Genomic DNA, 20,778 nt, shown 5'->3' with positions numbered 1-20,778 from the left:
CAAAAAATGGACAGAAGACATGAACAGATACTTCTCCAAAGAAGACATACAAATGGCTTACAGACACATGAAAAACTGTTCATCATCATTGGGCATCAGGAAGATTCAAATCAAAACCACATTGAGATAACACCAGTTAGAATGGCCAGTTAGAATGGCCTTACACTAGTTAGAATGGCCAAAATTAACAAGACAGTAAATACTGTGTGTTGGAGAGGATGTGGAGAAAGAGGAACCCTCTTACACTGTTGGTGGGAATGAAAGTTGGTGCAGCCACTGGAAAACAGTGTGGAGATTCCTTAAGAAATTGAAAATAGAGCTACCTTATGACCCTGTAATTGCATTACTGGGTATTTACAACAAAGATACTGATGTAGTGGAAAGAAGGGCCACCTGTACCCCAATGTTCATAGCAGCAATGGCCATAGTTGCCAAACTGTGGAAAGAACCAAGATGCCCTTCAATGGATGAATGGATAAAGAAGATATGGTCCATATACATATATACAATGGAGTATTATGCCTCCATCAGAAAGGATGAATACCCAACTTTTTTATCAACATGGATGGGACTGGAAGAGATGTTGCTGAGTGAAATAAGTCAAGCAGAGAGAGTCAATTATCATATGGTTTCACTTACTTGTGGAGCATAAGGAATAACACAGAGGACATTGGGAGAAGGAGAGGAGAAGGGTGTTGGGGGAAATCGGAGGGGGAGACAAACCATGAGAGACTGTGGACTCTGAGAAACAAACTGAGGGTTTTGGAGGGGAGAAGGGTGGGGGGTTGGGTGAGCTTGGTGGTGGGTATTATGGAAGGCAAGTATTGCATGGAGCACTAGGTGTGGTGCATAAACAATGAATGCTGGAACACTGAAAAGAAATAAAATAAAATGGGAAAGAAAAAGAAATTCTACAACAGGCAAAATAATTCATAGTAAAAAAAATCAGAACGGTAGTTGTCTTTGTTGACGTGGAAACTGGAAAGGTGTTTGTTGATTGGGAAGTGGTATGGTGAACTTTCTGGAGTAGTAGTGAAGTTCTCTATCTTGAAAGGGATTTGTGATGTTCACAGAGGTGAACATGTTCATCAAAATGCAGCAAATGTATCCTTAATATCTGTGTATTTTAAACTATGCAAATTTTTCTTTGAAAGAATCAAACTAAATAAATATTGAACTCTAGTTAATGACATGCATAAATTTACATGTATATAAATATATCTACTGGGAAATGTATTGTCCTTTAAAATTTACTTTGAAATGGATAAGAATGCAAGATGGATCGAAGATGAGTGAATGCATGGATAGATAGATGATGGACAAATAGTAGTGACACATGCATAGTAAAATATTCATAATAGATTTTCATTGTAAGATTCTTTAAACATTGCTATCAGTTTGCAAATGTACATAATAAAACATTGCAAAATTTCTGTTCCATTAATATAGCACCATTAAGTAAAATTTAATTGTGAAAACATAGGAGAGTAAATTAAAAGAAATATATCAACCATTAAAACTATGGAAAAGATAACAAGTAGAAAGGAAACACATGGAACAAGGAGAAAATGGAAGCAAGTGAAAAGGGAGGTAGAATAAATGTGGAACCAGATACAAAGAGCATGGTGACCACATGGGGACATGGTGAGGTAGGCTACAACAGTCCTGGGCCAGAGTAGGGACCCTCTGGGCCACTCTTCAGAAATACTACAGCTCTTCCATATACCAATGATCATGTGCGCACCCACACTGGTCTGCAAGAAGAAACAACTATGAATTTACTACCTTGAATGGCTCCCATTTCTTGGTGGGGCCAAGAAAAGAACAGACATTTTAGAAGACACTAATCTGTCCTGGTAATGCATGTTTTACTTGGGGAGATGAGCAGCAGCCCAGGATTCAGCAGAGTCACAACGGCTGTAGCATTCCCAGAGATGTTCCCCAGTCCCCTTTCCAGGATGACTTGCTGCCCAACTGTGGGCAGAGTAGCTGGGAGACATCCTTCAGCTCCAGCTCCTTCAGGGTAGAGTTCAACTTCTTCCTCTATTGAATGTGGCTCTAAATAAGGTCTGTTCTTTCACTGCTGTTCACCCTTAAAAACTATGTTTCACCCCAAACCCTTAGTTGACATTTGCCTCTGGAGATCCCAACATGTGACAGTGGTGAACTTAGACTATTTTTTAAGCCCTCTACTTCTAAGTAAAAGTCAGTTAATGCAAATAGGCTAATACTATGTTTACTAATTCATGTGTACTAACCACTAATTCATGTGTGACTTCCCTGCCTGAATGCCTTCAGCTGATGCTTCAGCTGCGCCACCCCTTTCAGTCCTAAATGGTAGGATCCCCAGCACCACAGCCTTCTGGAGAACAACATGTAGTCTTGAAATTGCACAAGACACTGAAGTGTGCTGCTTATTCTAAAAGATCAGTGCTAATCTAGGACTAGGCAATCTATGTTAGCATCATCTCTCCCCCTCCCTTCAGATCTGGATCTATGGCAAGTAGTAACAACAGTGGAGCCAAGTGCGAAAGTGGTGGCTGACAGGGATGGTGAGCGTACATGACATTTTGGGGCTCTCCACCCATCCCTTTCTCTTAAATTCAAGGATGTGAGCCTGAGGACTCAATTCCTGTAATAGACTCTCACCTGATTTCCTACTCAGACTTGGCTATCTCCAGTCCACTGTCACGTAGCCACCAGGACCCAGCCCTTAGCAATCATTTAACTTCTGGCAACATAGTGCTGGGTGTTGGGAAGCCCTCTCTCCCAATTCCATTCATGTTCCTCCCCCTGCAAACCTTCTCCATGGCTCCTTTTATCTTCATCATCAAGTTCAGATGCTTTGGTCAAGAATCCCTAGTCTGCTTCTCCAAATGTTTTCCCAGGTCACCATCAATCATCCATTGTGGTCATCTCACTCTTACTCCCTCACTCGGTCTCCAACCCCCAAAACACCCGCTCCTGGGGTTGCTGCTTGTCAAGGCCCTCCCTGCTGTCCCTTCTCCCCTGAGAGGGCCCGGCATGGATCCAACATGGCCAGACAGGAAAGCTAGACTTGGAAATGTGTTTTCCCAGACTGAAACTCTGGCATGGGAGGGGACTCGTGAGGAGGAGGAAGGAAATAGCTGTGTTAAATGCAAAAAGCAAGTATGAAGCCATCAGTGAGACACAGCTGTATGTTCTCAGTAAAAAGTGTCTTGGGTTTCCCTTCCTGGTTTGTGGCCCCGGTTGGGAGGTCAGGCCATACAATTCCAGTCTTCTGTAACACCTTCCAGGACTCCCTTCATGCTGAGTTCTCATGGACAGATCTTTGATTCTCAAGGACAGATTTTTACTTCAGGTCTACCCTGTTAACTTTGGCCTGCTCTTGTCTCAGGGGAAAGGTTTTGCCTATTTGTTTCATGCGTGGTGTAATTAACAGTTTATCATGTGCTGTTTTATTTTCTGTTCCATATATGTTATTCTCATCTCACCAAGGACATGGTTCAGCAGCTTGGAATTCTGTGTGACCTGTTTTCTTCAACAATTCCTTAGATTTAGGCACTTATCACCTTCTAAATACCCGATATTGAATTGCTTTGAACAGAGTAACGCTTTCCACAATTACTGTGCATCGTTTAAGTGAACCGAATCATCTCTTCAGTGGAACAGAGTGTCTTTTGAGGCTTCTAGTAGGTCGCACGCTCTCCTCATGTCCTTAAAGCCACCCTGCGGATGATCTACTGCTTTGAAGTGACAAAAGAGCGAACAGAAGATGTATAATTCAAAACTGGACAAGTAATGACTGAACAGACAGGAGATACTTCAGCGAAAAAAATATCTGCGCAATAAAACCTACGCAAGCCCAAGCCATTCCCATGGCATGAGACCTCTTGCTTGATCGAAGCCGATGGTTCAAAACAAAGTTGAAACAGGACCTGTTGCAATAAGACTTGATAGGGACCTTGAACATAAAGCAAGAGGTCACTTTTTCACTGGAGAGATGGGAGACAGGGAAGAGAAACACCTGTCTTATATTTGCTATTTTATATCAGGCACATTTTCTCTGGAAAAAAGGAAAATGAAGGGCGAAAATTTACCTTGACCTTGGCGGCTTCTGAGGCCTTTTTGCCATCCCAGGCCCAGCCTCTCTTTGTGAAATAGTTGACGGTAGCAAACTCGATCAGCGCAGAGAACACAAAAGCATAGCACACAGCTATGAACCAGTCCATGGCTGTTGCATAAGCCACTTTGGGCAGAGAGTTCCGAGCACTGATGCTGAGGGTCGTCATGGTCAGCACCGTGGTCACCCCTGTGGTTGTTAGTGACGGGGGGTCAGGCAGGGAGAACGGAAACAGGAATCAATATCGGCACCCAGACCCCAGTGTAACACCCTTGACTGTGACAGATGAACACAGGAAAGGAACTGGTTACTTTTATCCCCAGATGGAACCTGCCCCTCTCTCCTGATTTCCTAACATTTAACACACTCATAGCATTTATAATATTGCTTCTTTGATTTATCTTATTAATCGGCTCCTTCCTCTAGAATATAAACTGAGGAAGGTAGGGCCTGGGTCTGATATATATACATACGTTGTGTTCCCATTATCCCGAACCAAGCCCAGCAGATAGCTCATATCCAACAATGATGTGTTGAATAGGTCATATTCCTCTGCGGCAATGGGGCAACACCTAATAGATAACAGGCAACGACATTCACATGGCATCTAGTGAAGAGTTTCAGTAAAATGTGCTATGTACCCTGTGAGTACTGGGCTCAAGACAAACTAGAGACAAACTTGCTTCTACATAGATTAACCCAACTTGCAGACTTCCAGGAAACTTCGAGGAGCCAAGTGCAAGAGAACTGTGTCTGAATCTGGATCTGGATCTCAGCACTTCACTCTACCCAAGAGGGAACAATGTCCCCTCGAAGCCCTTGCGGAGGTGCCTGTGGCTGTCTGCCTTGGCTTCTGTGGAAACTCTGCAATGACCATGCAGCAAGGCCAGACTGCTGGAGGGGGACATTCAGGACTGGCTGATTATGAGCCATCTATCTAGTACCCACTCAGTGCCAGACTGATCTAAGCCACATTCTCATTATCCCAATTCACAGGCAACGGGCTTAAAGATTTAAAAATACTTAGCAGTGTACCCCATTTCACTAGCTGGCAAATGAGAACCCGTATTCGGATCCAGGTCTGCAGGACCCTGTACAGCCCACACAGCTACCACATGTGCTGTGCCTCCCTCCTTACCAGTTTTATGTGGGCGTGTGGGCACAATGCACTTGTTATGGGTTGAATTACGTTCCCCCAAATTCATATGTTGAAATCCTAATCCCCAGAATTTCAGAATGTAATCTTCCTCGCAAACACAGCCTTCACGGAAGTAATCAAGTTAAAATGAGATTGTTAGGGCAGGCCCTGACCCAATATGACTGGTGCCACAGACATGCACATTGGGTGCAAACACTGGAATTACCTGTCCTAACCCTAACCCTGGAACAGACCCTTCCCTCACAGCCCTCAGAAGGGACCAGCTTTGCTGACCTCTTGATTTTGGGCTTGTAGCCTCTAGAATTGAAACAAGTAATTTCCATCGTTTAAACCCCTCAGGGCATGGCACTTTGTTATGGAGGCCTAGGAAGTCAGTGGAGCGCCAAGTATGTCACATCACGGGTGGTCACAGCAGCTGAGTTTTCATCCAGTGTCATCCTTCAAAGGTATTTACATGTACTCACCGAGCATGGTACCATGCGTGGAATTAATGCGTCGTGAGAAATCAGTAGGCAACTTTGATTTTTCTTAGAAACCCACTTAATCATTGTGCTGGGTTCTGTGCATGACCTTGAAACAGGCTTCTTGCACTCCTTGGGTCCTTGAACATCCCAATGTGCTTTGGGAATCTCCCAGAAGAAACAGAAACTAATATGCAGCATTCTCCAAACTATTTTTTTTTCCTACCCACCCACTAATATTCCCCTAAACTACTGGGGAAGCACTGCCTGGCCATGAACTAACCTCCATACCCCTCTGAAACATTCCTGAAGCAAGTGTAGCTGGCCATGTAGGTAGAGAAATAGTCTGACAGGAATACTCCTGGGCCATCACTTAGAAACTCCCTGGGCTCTTAGGCTCCCTACAGACTAGGTAGTGGTAACATAAAACACAGGTCCTGGTTTCCTTCTTCACTGTAGTAAGAGCTGAGGCATGAAGTGTACCTTACAGTTTAGAAATATGTCAGCATCCATGATCACAACTGACCTGCAAAACTACCTTTAGTATTGCAACTCAGATGTGAGGAAGCAGAGCTTCAGGGTAAGAGTTAAATGCTTAACTATGTCTGCTCTGCCGAGATACCTCCTTGAACTAGATCTTGCTAACCCTAACTCACATCTTAGGGATGTCAAAAGATGTTGTTCTAGATTCTTATCATATATATATGTATCTGCAAATAAGTCTATGTGAATATCTGTGTATAATATATATGCATTATGTAATATGCAAATGTCCACATATTCATATCATATACACCATAAATACGATGGTGTATGATATATAGATATGTGATTTATTATTACCATATAAGATATGATGGATTGAATGCCCTTGGGAGTTCATTTTAAAGAGGCCCGCACGCTTCAAAGATAACTGCCTGATAACATACAAAGTAGTACAAAAGAAGTATGAAAATACTGTAGCAAAATCTCACATAAGACAGAGTGCTGGCAGTTTCAAATTAAAAAAAAAAAAAGGCTACCAACAAAGGCTTTTCAAAATGGAAACAATGATCAAATAGATCATACATCATTTCATAAACCCTTGTTAGAGACCCATCCTAACTCCTAATCCTTAACATTTAATTCTCTTTTTTTTTAAACTGTGTTATGTTAGTCACCACACAGTACATCACTAGTTTTTGATGTAGTTTTCCATGATTCATCGTCTGCATAAAACACCCGGTGCTCCATGCGATACGTGTCCTCCTTAACACTGGATTCTGAACTAATAGGTCTGTTTGTTTTCCAGGTCACAGAATAGACAGTAATCACTAGGAGTTTAAAGGATTTTGCTGTTTGGGGATAGTCAGAAGCAGTCCCAATACACCAGTGCAGGCTTGGAGACACTCACCAAACACTGTCCTGGCAGGGACCGATTCTCTGTTCAGCCAAAAGGACACCTGTGACAAGATCACGGTCATTATGCAGGGAAGGTAGGTCTGGATGACAAAGTAACCGATCTTCCTCTTCAGATGGAAATGAGCCGTCATGACTGTGTATTCCCCTGCAAATAAGCAAATTAATGCAGGACAGCCACCTGTCCTAGAGTCTTGCCTGTCCTTCCTGCTCCTGGACCAGAGGTGGTCCTTCTCTCCATCTTTCCCTGGGAAAACTATTAGTTCATACTGTTGGAGTGAACGAAAGAATGGAAGACACAGGGATTTCTTAACTGTCATTTTATAAGTCAGTCTTCTGAGTCTCATCCTCTGAAGAGCCTTTACTGGTGGATGTTTTTCCTGGGGAAAATCAGATTTGTGTGTTTTCCTAATCCCTGGTCACAATCTGTGCCACTCTCCGCCCACCCCCTCACTGCTACTGCCATCAGGATTTCAGGATTTAGCCTCTCCAGATATAACTCAGGACATCACAGAGCCCTGTTGCAGGTGGAGAAATTGTCTTCCTATTTCCCAGCGAGGGAAGGCTGGAAGAAGCTAGGGGTGACCACCCCGCTCCTCCGTGCTCCCTGCCAGACCCAGGTGGAGGGTGGGCAACTGCAGCTGGAGGAGGCCACGGGTCCTGGCAGCCCCCCTTCCCGCCACCTACCGGGGAGATTGGGGCATTTCCTTGGCGATGCCCCAGGGACTTCTCTGGATCTGCCTGGCAGTGTGGGAGGCCAGCGGGGACCTTCCGTTCATTGCTGAGAATGATGCTGCCTTGATGGTGAACTGGTAAGGAGCTGAGACGGGCGGTGGTCGGAGGGTGTGTGAATGGCTGTCAGCTGGAGAATCTCCAGTGCTATAATTTTTTTTTCAAGTATAGTTAATGTACAATGTTATATAAGTTACAGGTGTACAACATATTGATTTGACAATTCTGTACATTACTCAATGTTCACCATGATAAGTGTAGCCATCATTGGTCACCATATAACATTATTACAATATTATCGAGTATTTCCTGTTCTGCACCGTTCATCTCTGGGACTGCTGATGGGGAGATGGGAAGGCTGCTTTGAGAAGCAGAAGCAGAGTTAAGCTGATCTGAGGACAAGAGTTCTTTGGCTGAATTGTAAGGAGTCGATGGTGTGGCTGGGTGGAGGCAATGTGGGGAGAAAGGGCTTGAGGCCTCCCCTAGAGCAGACCCAGTGGGAGCCGTCTATTTGGGGGGTGGTCTGCTGGAGACCAATGTGGAGCACTGGGACATCTGAGCCAGATAACAAGCTCCGATGCTTGCTTTTGGAATCAGAGCCCAGAGCTCAGCACGGCCAGCTGTGGATGTGTCCCTACGTGCCTTTTCTCACGGCATGCCAGATGTCATGGGCAGAGGGAACCATTAAGATCACAGGCAGCAAAATCTGCCCCCTTACAGAAAAGGAGACCAAAATCCTTAGGAGTGCCTGTGACATGCCAACAGAGGCAGGCCACACTGTCCCCATAGTTCCAAGGCAGGTCAGAGCCGAGGAGAGTGGCTGAGTGGGCTCCATCACAGCAGAAAGAAGCAGCAACAAAGAGGAGAAGGATGAGATATGTTTAATAGCAAGGACTGGATCTTTATAATGATTCAATTTTGCCTCTCCTTGACATCTGAGGAGGGGAAATGGCATTCTATTTCTCTGCAGTAGGGTTTGCGATTACTCTCTTACTTATAATGCTTTTATTATTGTTCTTTTCATTCTGTTTTGTTTTGTTTTGTTTTAATTTGAGTACAGTTGACACACAATGTGACACTAGTTTTGGATGTGCAACATAGTGATTCAACAAGTTTATGCATTATGCTGTATGTGCCACAAATGGAGCTACCATCTGTCCCAATACATCCCTAAACAGTATCATTGATTATACTCCTTATGCTGTGCCTTTTATTCCCGTGACTTACTCATTCCTTAATAGCAAGTTATTTTCCACTCGCCTTCACCCATTTTCCTCATCCCTTCGCCCCACCCATTTGTTTTACTTTTGAGTTGAAAGTAGCAATATCAAATAATGTTTTTTAGAAAGACCATCTTTTTAGAACAGAAATAGAGGCAGAAACCCCATTTATACTATATGAAACAATTCCGACTGTAGCATCCTCCATTAGCATGGCAATTCTTTACCCCACACATCTGCTACACCACCTTTTCACTTGTTCCCATAAAATTAGGCTGCCACCCTCCCAGTCTTGCCAGGCTCTCTTCCCTCTCCCTGGGATGCCCAGCAATAAGGCCTGTGGGTAGGATCTGGGAGCCTGTATGTAGAAGCAGCATGCGCTTCCTGCCAGCTCTGAGGTTTGGCAGTGCTAACAAAGAGTGATGCTGACCAGGGTACCTTCTGGGCTTGCAACTCATCCCTGCTACAGGACCCACTCCATCCCTGCTACACTTTTCTTCTCTGCACTGGAGACTTTCTGAGGCCGTGGAATCTCCTCTTCTGCTAACAGCCAAGCCGCCTATTGCTAAGGCTGGGCCTCCTGTGGCCAGGAGTCAACCGGGGACACACCTTTCAAGTGCAGAAAGTAGAACCCACTCTGTTCTTTTGGACACCTCACCCGTTTTGTGTCAGGTGAAGCCAGGCTGTACTGGGCCTGTGGTACTCAGCCCAGCCCTATGCATGTGAGAGTGAGAGCCCCTTCCTTCTTGGTGAGGCCTCGGCTGTTTCTATGCTGCTGTTGTGCAAAATTCAACCCCTGGGAAATCTTAGAAATGTTCAGAACAGCATGTAGGGGAGCAGGTAAACAGGAGTACCTGCAGGAAGCTGTCTACCTTTCCTGCAGAGACTACTACTGCCACTGTGTCTCAGTGCTTGAAGCAGGAGCTCTGTTATATAAGCAGGTTCATGCATCCTCCAGGCAGAACATGCAATCACAGGGGTGTGCTCACATGAAGGCAAACACACCTGAGATTACACCTCCCATGGCCCTCAATACTGCCAGTCACTGCAGCTGGTGCCTCTGTAGGCCACTGCAGGAACTGGGACCTGAATTGGAGGGGTCCTTGTGGCCAGCACTGCACAGCAACAGCCATGCCCCAGATTGCTAAGTAGAACTGAGGTGAGCCTGAGGGGAATCCTCCCCACCAACATACCACAGGAGCACCGAGTTCTCCCAGGGTTTGTCATTCTGCATGCACTTGGTCTCACCTGTGCTGGTGCTGATGTTCTCGGTGCCCACGGTCTGCCCCATCAAGTGGTACTGGTTCAGCCTGGAGCCATCTTCTGCCACCACCACCGACTTAGTGGTGCCATTAGTCCAGACATAGACAACTTCAGAATTAGGATATGCATCTGTATGGGGGGTGAGCAGAAGGTGGTATAAAAACAAGGGATTATTTTCAGCCTGCACAACCAAAGATGTTTATAAACGTAGCAAGAGAGATGACTGGAAGGTCAAGGTTAAAGGTCCTGGTGGTCAGACCAGGGCAGATGTCACCACTGTTTAGGTGTTTTTCATTCCTAAAAATCTGGGTGGTCAGCAATCAGTGCCTGGTGCTTCCTAGCATGTATTTTCTCTGTAGTGTACACTATTGCATGGGCTGAGACCATAGCGCTGGGGGCTTTCCCAGCTCTGTGGTCTTGGGAAAGTCACCTATGCTCTGTGCCTCATCTTTTCCATCTGTAAAATGGGGCAGTAACAGCAGCAACTTCTTGGGGTTCCTGCTGTCACGATACAAGCTCCATAACGCACTAATGCATTGAGCACATGAGCAGCACCTGAGAGCATTAGTTATGATAAAGATTCCACTTTGCAACTGGTACTTATTGTCCCGTTGCCCAATGCTATTCTGATGGAAGGGTGGCATGGTAGGTAAGACTTCCTCCCCCTGGTATCACGTCTATGAATGTTACCTTATATGGTATATGGCACTGTACAGATGGAGTTAAGGCTAGAGGCCTTTAAATCAGAAGATTATCCTGGATTATTCCAGTACACCCAATATAATCACTTGAGCCCTCAAAAACAGAGAACTTTCTCCAGCTGGAGCCAGTCAGAGACCCAGCTCAGAGAAATCTGAAGCATGAAGAAAATACTTGACCATCACTGTTGGCTTCAAAGATGGAGGAGGGGGACATGGAATGTGAGCAGCTTCTAAAGGCTGAGAATGACTACCCCCGTGACAGCTGGCAGGAAACAGGGACTTCAAACCTACAGCCATACAGAACTGAATCCTACCAACAACCTGAATGAAGCTAGAAGTAGATTCACCCCCCAGAAAGAAACGCAGCCCTGCCAACACTATAACTCTGGCCAGTGGGACCCAGCACAGAGATCTCAGGCAAACACACTATATTCTGGCTTATAGGACTCTAAGAAAATAAAGATATTATTTTCTTTTTTTTCTTTTCCCAAGCTTTATTGACATATGAATGGCATGCAACAGTATGTAAGCTCAAGGTATACAATGTAGAGACTTGATGTATCTATGAATTGTGAAACAATTACCATAATAAGGTTAGTTACATATGTATGGCTTTACAATGCTAAGTGTGTGATAACTGTCATAGAGCAACAGAAAACTAGGACAGGTAGATGAAGAACAGAGAAGGGACGAGGGAGACAAATACACATAAAACATGTAACAGGTGTGTTAATGCTATAGATAACTACAAGCTATGAAAAGGAAGAGGCACAATTTTAAATGGCATTGTCTGGGAAGGCCTAATTTAGGAGACCCAAGAAGTGTGCAGGGGCTGGCCACGTGGCTGTCAGGAGGAAGAGCATCCGAGGAATGGGTGCTACAAAGGTCCTGAGGCAGGAGCGTGTCTGCAATGCCTGGAGAAAAGCCAGGCAGGGGGCAGAGGAAAAGACCAGATAAAACAGTGCTTTGGGCCACCTGGGTGGCTCAATTGGTTAAGTGTCTGCCTTTGGCTCAGGTCATGATCTCAGGGTCCTGGGATTGGGTCCCGCATTGGGCTCCCTGCTCAGCAGGGAGCCTGCTTCTTCCTCTGCCTGCCGCTCTCCCCTGTTTATGTTCTCTCTCTGGAAAATAAATAAATAAAATCTTTTTAAAAAACAGTGCCTCAAGGCCATTTTTAGGCCTTTGACTTTTGCTCTGAGCTAGTCAGAAGACACAGACATATTGTAACATGCTTTAAAAGGATCCATCTGGCTTAACTAATTAGTTGAGCCAAATGTTACTAAGATTCTATAACTTTAAACTGTAGGTTCTAACAACATAATTTTTATTTAACTTTAAGCATAAGGTGAAAGAAGAAACTGTAATGAACCACTGTTATTTAACGCAGTGTTGAAAGTCCTAGCTACAGCAATCAGACAACAAAAAGAAATACAAGACCTCCAAAGCAGCAAGGAAGGAGTAAAACTTGTACTATTCACAGATGACATGATACTCTATATAGAGTATCTGAAAGACTCCACCAAAAAAACTGCTAGGGCTGATAATTTGAATTCAGTAAAGTCATGGGATACAAAATCAATGTACAGAAATCTGTGGCATTTCTATACACCAACAGTGAAGCAGCAGAAAGAGAAATTAAGAAATAAAGACATCTTATTTTATAGACATTTTTATTTTATTTTTGTCCTTGAAAATATCAAATATTGAGGGATATGGAATTCATGATGATTTTGTTTAACTTTGGCATAGATTTTATACTCTTCATTCTGCTTAACTAGAGTCAGTTGGGTGGCACCTGAACATATATTTATTTCTAGAATTTTTTCTTACATTCCTTAATAGAAAATAATGAACAATTTATAACTTTCATAAAATTTTTATAATTTTCATAAAACTTGATGAACATTTAGTGAATAAACTTGTTAATTTATCTAGAGATTAAAAAAAATAAAAGGATCCATCTGGCTGAGATGGGAGAATAGAACAGAGGTGGGAACCAGACAGAAATGGGAGACTGCCTACGACAATATTAAAATAATCTAGGTGGAAGATGATCGTGGTGGGCAAGGGTACAAAGAGGAGAAACTAGGGATCCATGTTAAAGGAAAGGGTCGTCCAGGCGCTAACAAATCATGTGAGCTGTGAGAGGGAGAAGGTGGCCAGCCTGGGCATCTGGACAGGTCATTTGCATGTGGGAGGATGGCAGAGATTCTGGAAGGACATGGCATCCAGTGAAAGGGGAACAATGCAGGTGCCTATATGTCAGAGTTGAGGCCTTTGAGGGCTTTCCTTGGGGATGCTGAGTGGACAGTTGTACAAGTTAGATCATGGGAATGGTCCCGGATGAGGATGTGACTTCTCCCATCACCAGGATATAGATGTCAACTGAAGCACAGGCTGGTGAGATCTCCTGAGGGGTGCTGGTGGAGAAAAAGAAAGGGTGGGGCATGCCTTCCTAGGGTGCTGCAGGGTCTGGAGTCTGAGAAGCTGAGGGGAGAACAGCAAAGCCACTGGAACAGCAGGCACTGCCGTGGGAGGGCACAGGGAATGTCCTGTCCGGGAGGCCTGTGTCACAGGCTTCAGTTGATGGCTCAGGAGTGGCCCCAGGACCTAGAAGAATCTGGCCACCTCAGCAAGAGCGGCTGGGTTTGAGGAACTGACAGGCTTATTTGTTCCAGCTGTCTCCTGAGGTCTCTGGAAGTAAACCAACACACCTGTCCCATCATCAAGTCCATGAGTACGAACAGATGCCACACCCAACCACTCTGACACCTTTTGAACAAAGCTGTATGCTTTGCTCCCAGCTACTTAAACAGAGAACGACCCTCACTCTAGGGTGAAAGGAACCATGCACCCTCCCAGGTGAAGAATCTGTAGATGTCACAGGAGACGAGGGAAGAGCTGCAAAGGTCTGCTGCTGCTGCTGGTAGGGGAGGCCTCCCTAAGTAGGACAGCATGCCCTGCAATTCTCCACCAGGAGGGGCTAGCTCACTGCACCGTGAAGGACCCCTGCCGCTGTTCGGCTGAACCAGCAAAACTACCCACTTAGATCAGAGATCTTAACAGAGAGAAGCCAGGAGAATGGTCTCTGGAACGACCAAGAGTTCTACTAAAAAGTGCGGATGTTTCTTTGCTAATGTAGATCACTACCTTTATTCTTCATTTATGTGCAGTAGAGTACCTATAACAGTTCAAAAATAATGAAATCAGCATGTATGGTGAAACACACAGCAGAAGCTTCAAGACCCTCTGTGCATGACTCACTGGAAGCTCCCCTCCTCCCTACAAGGTGGTAACTGAATTTTATGATAATCACTGCCTTGTTTGCTTTGTAGTTTTACTTTCCGGCCAGAAGTCATTAAACGAAGCTTTCTCCCCTCCTCCCCCCTTTTTTTTTTCTTTCCGGCTTTGCTATGTTTTCTTTGTGAAATTATTTTTCATATTCTGCTTTACATGTTCATGTTTTTACCCATTGGATTCATGTTTCCTTTATATATTCTGATACATTTTGTGCTACGGGTTACACAGATCTTCACATTTGTGGCTATTTCACTCTATCATTGGCTTTTATTTTCTTTTCTGAAAGACATTAATTTTAGTCTAATTTATCCATCTTTTCATCTCTCTGCATCTTATTTCAGAGGCCCTCCCTGTTCTGAGGTCACACTATAGATTACATGTGCATAATCAAAGTTTTAATGCATTGTCCTTCACCCTTAGGGCCTTAATCACCGGGAGTTGATTGTATTTAAGGTATCCAGTGGCATTTTCTCCATGTGGTTTTCTGTGTTGCCCCTGACCGCATCAAGCTGTCTCTCCCACCTGCTCATTTGCAGACTTTGCTCCACCAAGTGAGGTTTCTGTCATCCACGGGTCTTCTCTCTGCTGGATCTTCTGCTCCGCTCCCTTTTTCTGTACCGTTCAGAAGACGCCAAGAGCTGGAAGGGTCAGGTCCTCATCTTTTCTTCTTCAGGGGGCCCCAGCTATTGTTGGTCCTATGCTCACCCAGATGCATGTCGGAATCAACTTTCCTAAAAATACTCTGATGAGATTTATATTGGAACCGAACTGGATCTATATTATTATAGATTGTACCGGGGAAGACAGGACATCTTCTGGAATCATATCTTTTTCACCATGGACATGAAGTATCGCTCCACACATTTAGGTCTTCGTAGTGAAAGTGACTGACAATGAGCTTTTTTGATTGTAATATAAGCACCCGATTTTTTAAAAGATTTTATCTATTTATTTGACAGAGAGACCGCGAGAGAAAGAACACAAGCAGGGGTAGTGAGAGAGGGAGAAACAGGCTTCCCGCTGAGCAGGGAGGCCAACGCGGGGCTCAGTCCCAGGACCCTGGGCAGATGCTTAATGACTGCGGCACCCAGGAGCCCCTACGAGCACCTGAAGTTCAGCTTTTGATTTCCGAGACACTCCCTTCAAAGACATCCTCTTGACCACGCTGCCAGCTCCACAACTAAATAAAGAGCGAGGCCACCCCACCCATGAGGTTCCCCTTTTAGAAAGCCTGGGGTGACCTAGATAGCTGGCCACTGGAGTCACCCACTTTTCCTTTCCTGTGCCCTAATTCTTGCTCTTATGTTTTAAATTTGGCAGTAATAAAGAGTGAAACTGCCAAACCCTCATCACCCCAACCTAGTCCCCAATAAAAAGACCCTAGGTCTGTGCTCTCTCTTTCCCTCTCTCTACCTGTGGTCCCGGGCATGCAGTGTATCTTTCAGTGAATAATACATGTTTTTTCAAAGTTCCCTAATGGTTGTTGCTGAGGTGCATCTTGCAATCATCAGGAGAAACACAGGGCTGACTCCACCAGGGCACTGGCTCTGCTCAGAGAAACATCACTATGAATAATATGGCCAGGCAAGTGCCCAACATTCCTAGCTGACAGCATCACTGTTGATAAGCTGGGAATCAATAAGGTTATACCATTCTCTATCTTTTGCTAGATTTTCTCCCCATAGATGTGTGATACTTAGTCTTTTCCAATACCAGTGCTCCCTATCCCTGAGCAAAGGTCAAATGATAGGCCAACTTGTCAGAAAGTTGCTAAGCAAGGTTGGGGCAGAACCATGAGAATTACTGATATAATTCTGAGATTTATCTGCATATAAATGATATGAAATGGGAGTAAAGAGACCATCATAGCAACTGATGAAAAATGGATGCTAGACTTAACTCACGTTGCAGGTAAATGTTGAGTGGTATTCTTTTGTTTTGTTTTGTTTTTAACATGACCTTCTATTTTTAAGTTTTAAGTAATATAGAAGTGTATTTTTCACATGGGCAGCTTTGGAGTTCCCCTGACACAAGTGCTTTCTGCTGTAATTTCCCTTCTCTGCTGAGGAGATGGGTGGCTCTGGGCACTGAGAATGTATATAGGGGCTGATGATGCCCTGTCCCTTAGCAAGCTGGTTTCCAAATGTCTGGTCATAGGCACCACTGTGCATATGCCAAGACTGTGAAGATGCCCTGAGTTCCATATAAATAACAGTGAGATTTTATCTCCTTCCTACTATGTAAATGCTATAGGACCCTGAATATTTAAGAGCTGTGGCACTCAGACATGGACTTGAACAGAGCACCCTGCTGGATTCTTGCCAAGGCTGTGAGTGTGGAACAGACAGTAGATGTTGATGAGGTAGGATCCCTTGGCTTCTCACTGCCCCCAGAACGACTCAGGCAGCTTCCATTTCTATTGTCCTGTCCTGCATCTTATCCCCAGCCCATCTGTCTCATACTGGGAAGCTGTCTCCCCGCACCCTCCCTGTGGCATATGTCCAGTGAGGAGGGCTGCAGATGTCCCATTAATACCTCCTCATTCCATTTCCCAATCCACAAGGGAGTTGTGAGTCTTAACTCTGGTCAAGAGAAGGGTCTCCCCACCCCCACCTCAACCCTTGGGAAATATGAGTAGGTTGGAAAATGTGAATCCCGAAGCTCATAAGCGAGCTCAAATCCCAAGGTAGCAGGTCAGAGTCATCAGGGTCAGTGCTGAGAGTTAAGAACATCTGGGAACACAGATGGTATCTACAAAGAGTACGGGAAACAGGAAACAATGTTTCCCTCGTGGAGTTGTCTACTTGGTGCCTGATCTGCTCAAGAGAGAAGGGAAAGGAAGCAAAGGACAAAGAGTCAGGAGAGAAAGGACATCAGGACACATGGAGCATTCTGGAAAGTGACAGAGGTCTAGGGGGCACAAGTCCCCTCTGGTGACCTGGAGGGAGGCTGAGTGAGGAAGCGAGGATGCAGATGTGAGTCCTGGGGTGGTGGAGCCATGGAGGTAGGTGTGGAGACTGGAGCAGGCCTATGGAAGGCACAGAACCCCCCCCCCCCATCTGGTCTCCTGACTGCAGTGCTGGACATCACTTTCTGTGGGGAGATTGGAGATGGCACACAGTTACAGATGGCTCTCTTTGGGCCCTGAGGCTAAGCAGCATGTTGACCAGGGAAGCATGTCTGTGCTGCGGGGATCACTGGTGGGGACAAGGCTGGTTTTGATACCTGCAGACTTGCTGGACACACAAGCCTCTTTCTCCATTGTTGGTGTGTGTGGGGGGTGGGGGGTCTATAATAGTTATCTTATAATAAGGACACAATAATAATTGTAACCAGATAAACGTTACTCAAAATTTACTTAAAATTTAAAAAAATTACTTAAAATTTAAAATTTACTTAAAATAAAAATAAAAATTATTTAAAATTAAAATTTACTTAAAATTTAAAAGTTACTTAAAATCACAAAGTGATATATGAGTGTCACAATACATACTAATAATTCACACCATCTTACTTTTCAAACTGTTAGTAAGTATCAAATGTGGTATTGATAACGTTAATTGCATTAACAGTAACAACAACAAGAGGCAGTATGACCTCTGGCATGATAGTGCAGCACTGGTGAGTTCTGCTCTCTTCCTCAAACTAAGGGTGGAATAAATGATCAGTCCTGTGCATTTCATCTTGGGTATTTAGCAGCACTCAATTCTCCCCTTTGTGTCAGCTGTGTGGCATTCAATCTCTTAGCCAGACACAATAGCAAATAAGGCAATCAGGTTTGTTCTGTTATCATCTGTCATGATTTAGAGCTCCAGAAACACAATGCTCACCTCCTGTTGACCATATATCAGCAGAGCAAGGCAAGAAGTTCTGAAATATTTTCACTCTTAACTGACTGGGGAATTCATCACAGTTTCCTGAGTGGCTCCTTCTCCTGGGTTGACACTTTGTTTTCCTAAGGTCTAGCTTTACAAATACTGATGAGGAGGTAGTGATGTCATGATTAATCTTTATTTACAAGGTCTTTCAAAAGCAAGGAGTGTTTGCCAAACTATGAGAGAAATATGGTGACACAACTCTGAACTTCAACAACCAGCATGAACTTTAAACCTCTATTTCCCCATCTGTAGATTGGGGGAAATAACTCCTATCTCCTAGAGGTACTGTGAGGACAAAGTATATTCATCAATGTCAACTATTTAGCATATGCCTGACAAAGTAGGTGCTTAATAAATATTAGGAATGTACCCATATAGTGGGAAGGATTCTTGGTGTGTGTCAGATTCAGCTCTATGAAAAGATCTTTCTACCTGAATTCACTTTCTGTCAATCAAAAGCAAACCCAATGTGTGAAGACCACTGCTTAGCCTTATCTGCCAGGCTACATAGGCACCTGGGAACCCAGGAACTGCCAATAACCAAGTAGGAAATCTGTTTTACTCTGTGCATTCATTGCCTATGATGATAGAAGAAATGTAGATTAGGCTGTACCCAAAAAGCAGAATTTGGCAATCTAGACATACAGAATTTAACTTCTCTGACAGCCATGTCCTCAGCCTTCCTCTCTTCTCTGAAATGGAAGATGGGAATGAGCAGAATAACTGCCTCAGAAAATCTCACTCCCCATCACCTGGGGGACCTTCTGCAGGATCCTCAACCTCCCTAAACCTCAGTATTCTGAGCTGAGATCCAAGTCAACACCTGACCTATCGATTGCAAATTAGATTACAAACTTTGTAAGATATGAATGTATGCACATACATTCTCTCTAACAACCTACTAGATACCCAGTATCCCTGCTTTCAATCACCAGGTAAAAGTTAAAAGAGGGGCTTTGCCATGCTTTTTTCCTTGCCTAGAATCAACTGAGACATAAGGATAGCTATCTACAGGTGGAGATGGACAGATAATACTTCTGCCCTATTACCAAAGGAATTCCAGAGGAAGGTTGAGATTTGCCAGTCAAATGCCAGTTTACCACTCCACAGTCCAGTCCGTAAAATTTCGGAGTCAATGGCTTGACTGGTCTGACAGAAAGAGAGTCAGAACACTGCACTCTCTTGTGTTCTTGGATTTAAATGGGAACAAATCAGGAAAGAGGGATTAAGGACTCTCAGCCACCCAGCAGAATAGACCCTCCCCTTTTGGAAAGGAGTGAGAAGCAGAGCAGAAGGCTAGAGGTAACAGGAAAAAATCCCTTCATGTAGTTTCCCACTATCTCATAAACCCATCAGCTTCTCTAACCCTTGAAACTGGTAGTCCCTTCTCATTACTTTCAGTTTCCTCACAGAAAACAGATTTCCTGTGTTACGTGGTCCTAAAATCGTAATGTCATCCTTGATCCGTTGATCCTTCACATCCACTTGTCACATCTGGCCACCACCCTGCTCTCAACTCTCAGCATTTCTATTGCTTCAGGCTAATTCCTAGCTCTGGGTGTCACCTCCCTAATAGTGAGTCCGGAACATTCTCCCCTTGCTCCACAAAAGTTTCCCGGTCTGCCTACTATTTTCATACTTTCACATTTGAGTCATAAGGCCATCCCGTCATTTCCCCAGAGGAGGTGTTCATCCCCTCCACTAACCGACCCCTCGTCCTTTGCGCTTTGCCCTTATCTCAGTTATGCCTTCTACTCCAATCCTCCCAGGTTAAAGTGTCATCCCCATGATGAGTTTCCCTGTCTGAATTCCAACTGGCTTTCAGCTGTACAATAGTATTTCATCTTATTATGTAATGTGTCCTTCAATTCACTGGGAGCAGAGCACCACTCATGCTTCTGTAATTCTTAACTGCACGCAGCAGAAAGGAGAACACAGCCAGGGTATCTGTTAAACAGTAACCAGGGCTTACTAGTGCATCTAAACTCAGACACAACACAGACAGAACCTCAAAGTGCTTCTAAGACCTCAGACTATACTACCCTCATTAGATACTCTGAAATCTGTGTTCTACATCACCCACACTCATGCTGAGTCGCTACATGCTGGGAATGATGAATGCAGTTAATAGTGTCATAATTCCACATGTTTGCATGAACTAATAGCTCACTACAGTGAGATTTACCCTGATTTTGTGAAATTCTCTCCACTGGATGTTTACCAAAGAGGCATCTGTATCTAATTTAGCATATATTTTCATGAATCCAGATGTTGTCTCATGACTTAATCTACTATTTAATGCATCATTCCGCAAATAAAATGAACAAAAAAAATTAAGTTTTTTTTTCTTTTATAAAAGTCTTGATTTAAACATTTGCTTCCAAATATAAGCCATGCCATTATCTTCTCGGAATTTCCTTATGGACTAGAAAACATCCCTCTGTAAACTAGGGCTAATTTCAACATTTGTTTCAATTCTTGAGAGTAGAGATAGCAATAACAGAAATGTCTGTTAATTCAGTTCTGCATTAGAGAAGCCAGAGCATGTGGCTCATTAGAAT

The 20,778-nt window shown here is 44.1% G+C and overlaps 1 protein-coding gene across 1 annotated transcript in view; it reads right to left on the bottom strand.

Annotated features, from left to right (window-relative positions):
- GABRA5 (gamma-aminobutyric acid type A receptor subunit alpha5) overlaps window positions 1-20,778 on the bottom strand; it is an 83,309-nt gene that overhangs the window by 2,427 nt on the left and 60,104 nt on the right. The window contains exons 6-8 of the mRNA XM_080808836.1: window positions 10,324-10,467; window positions 7,119-7,271; window positions 4,083-4,294 (exon numbers count right to left, since the gene is read on the bottom strand). Of these exons, the coding sequence (XP_080664962.1) occupies window positions 4,083-4,294; window positions 7,119-7,271; window positions 10,324-10,467 (509 nt within the window). The remainder of the gene's footprint in view (window positions 1-4,082; window positions 4,295-7,118; window positions 7,272-10,323; window positions 10,468-20,778) is intronic.

Source organism: Martes martes, assembly GCF_963455335.1.
Source record: "Martes martes genome assembly, chromosome: 7".
NCBI lineage: Eukaryota > Metazoa > Chordata > Mammalia > Carnivora > Mustelidae > Martes > Martes martes.
The sequence above is the reverse complement of the archived record's forward strand: the minus strand, read 5'-3'. Positions and strand labels throughout refer to the sequence as shown.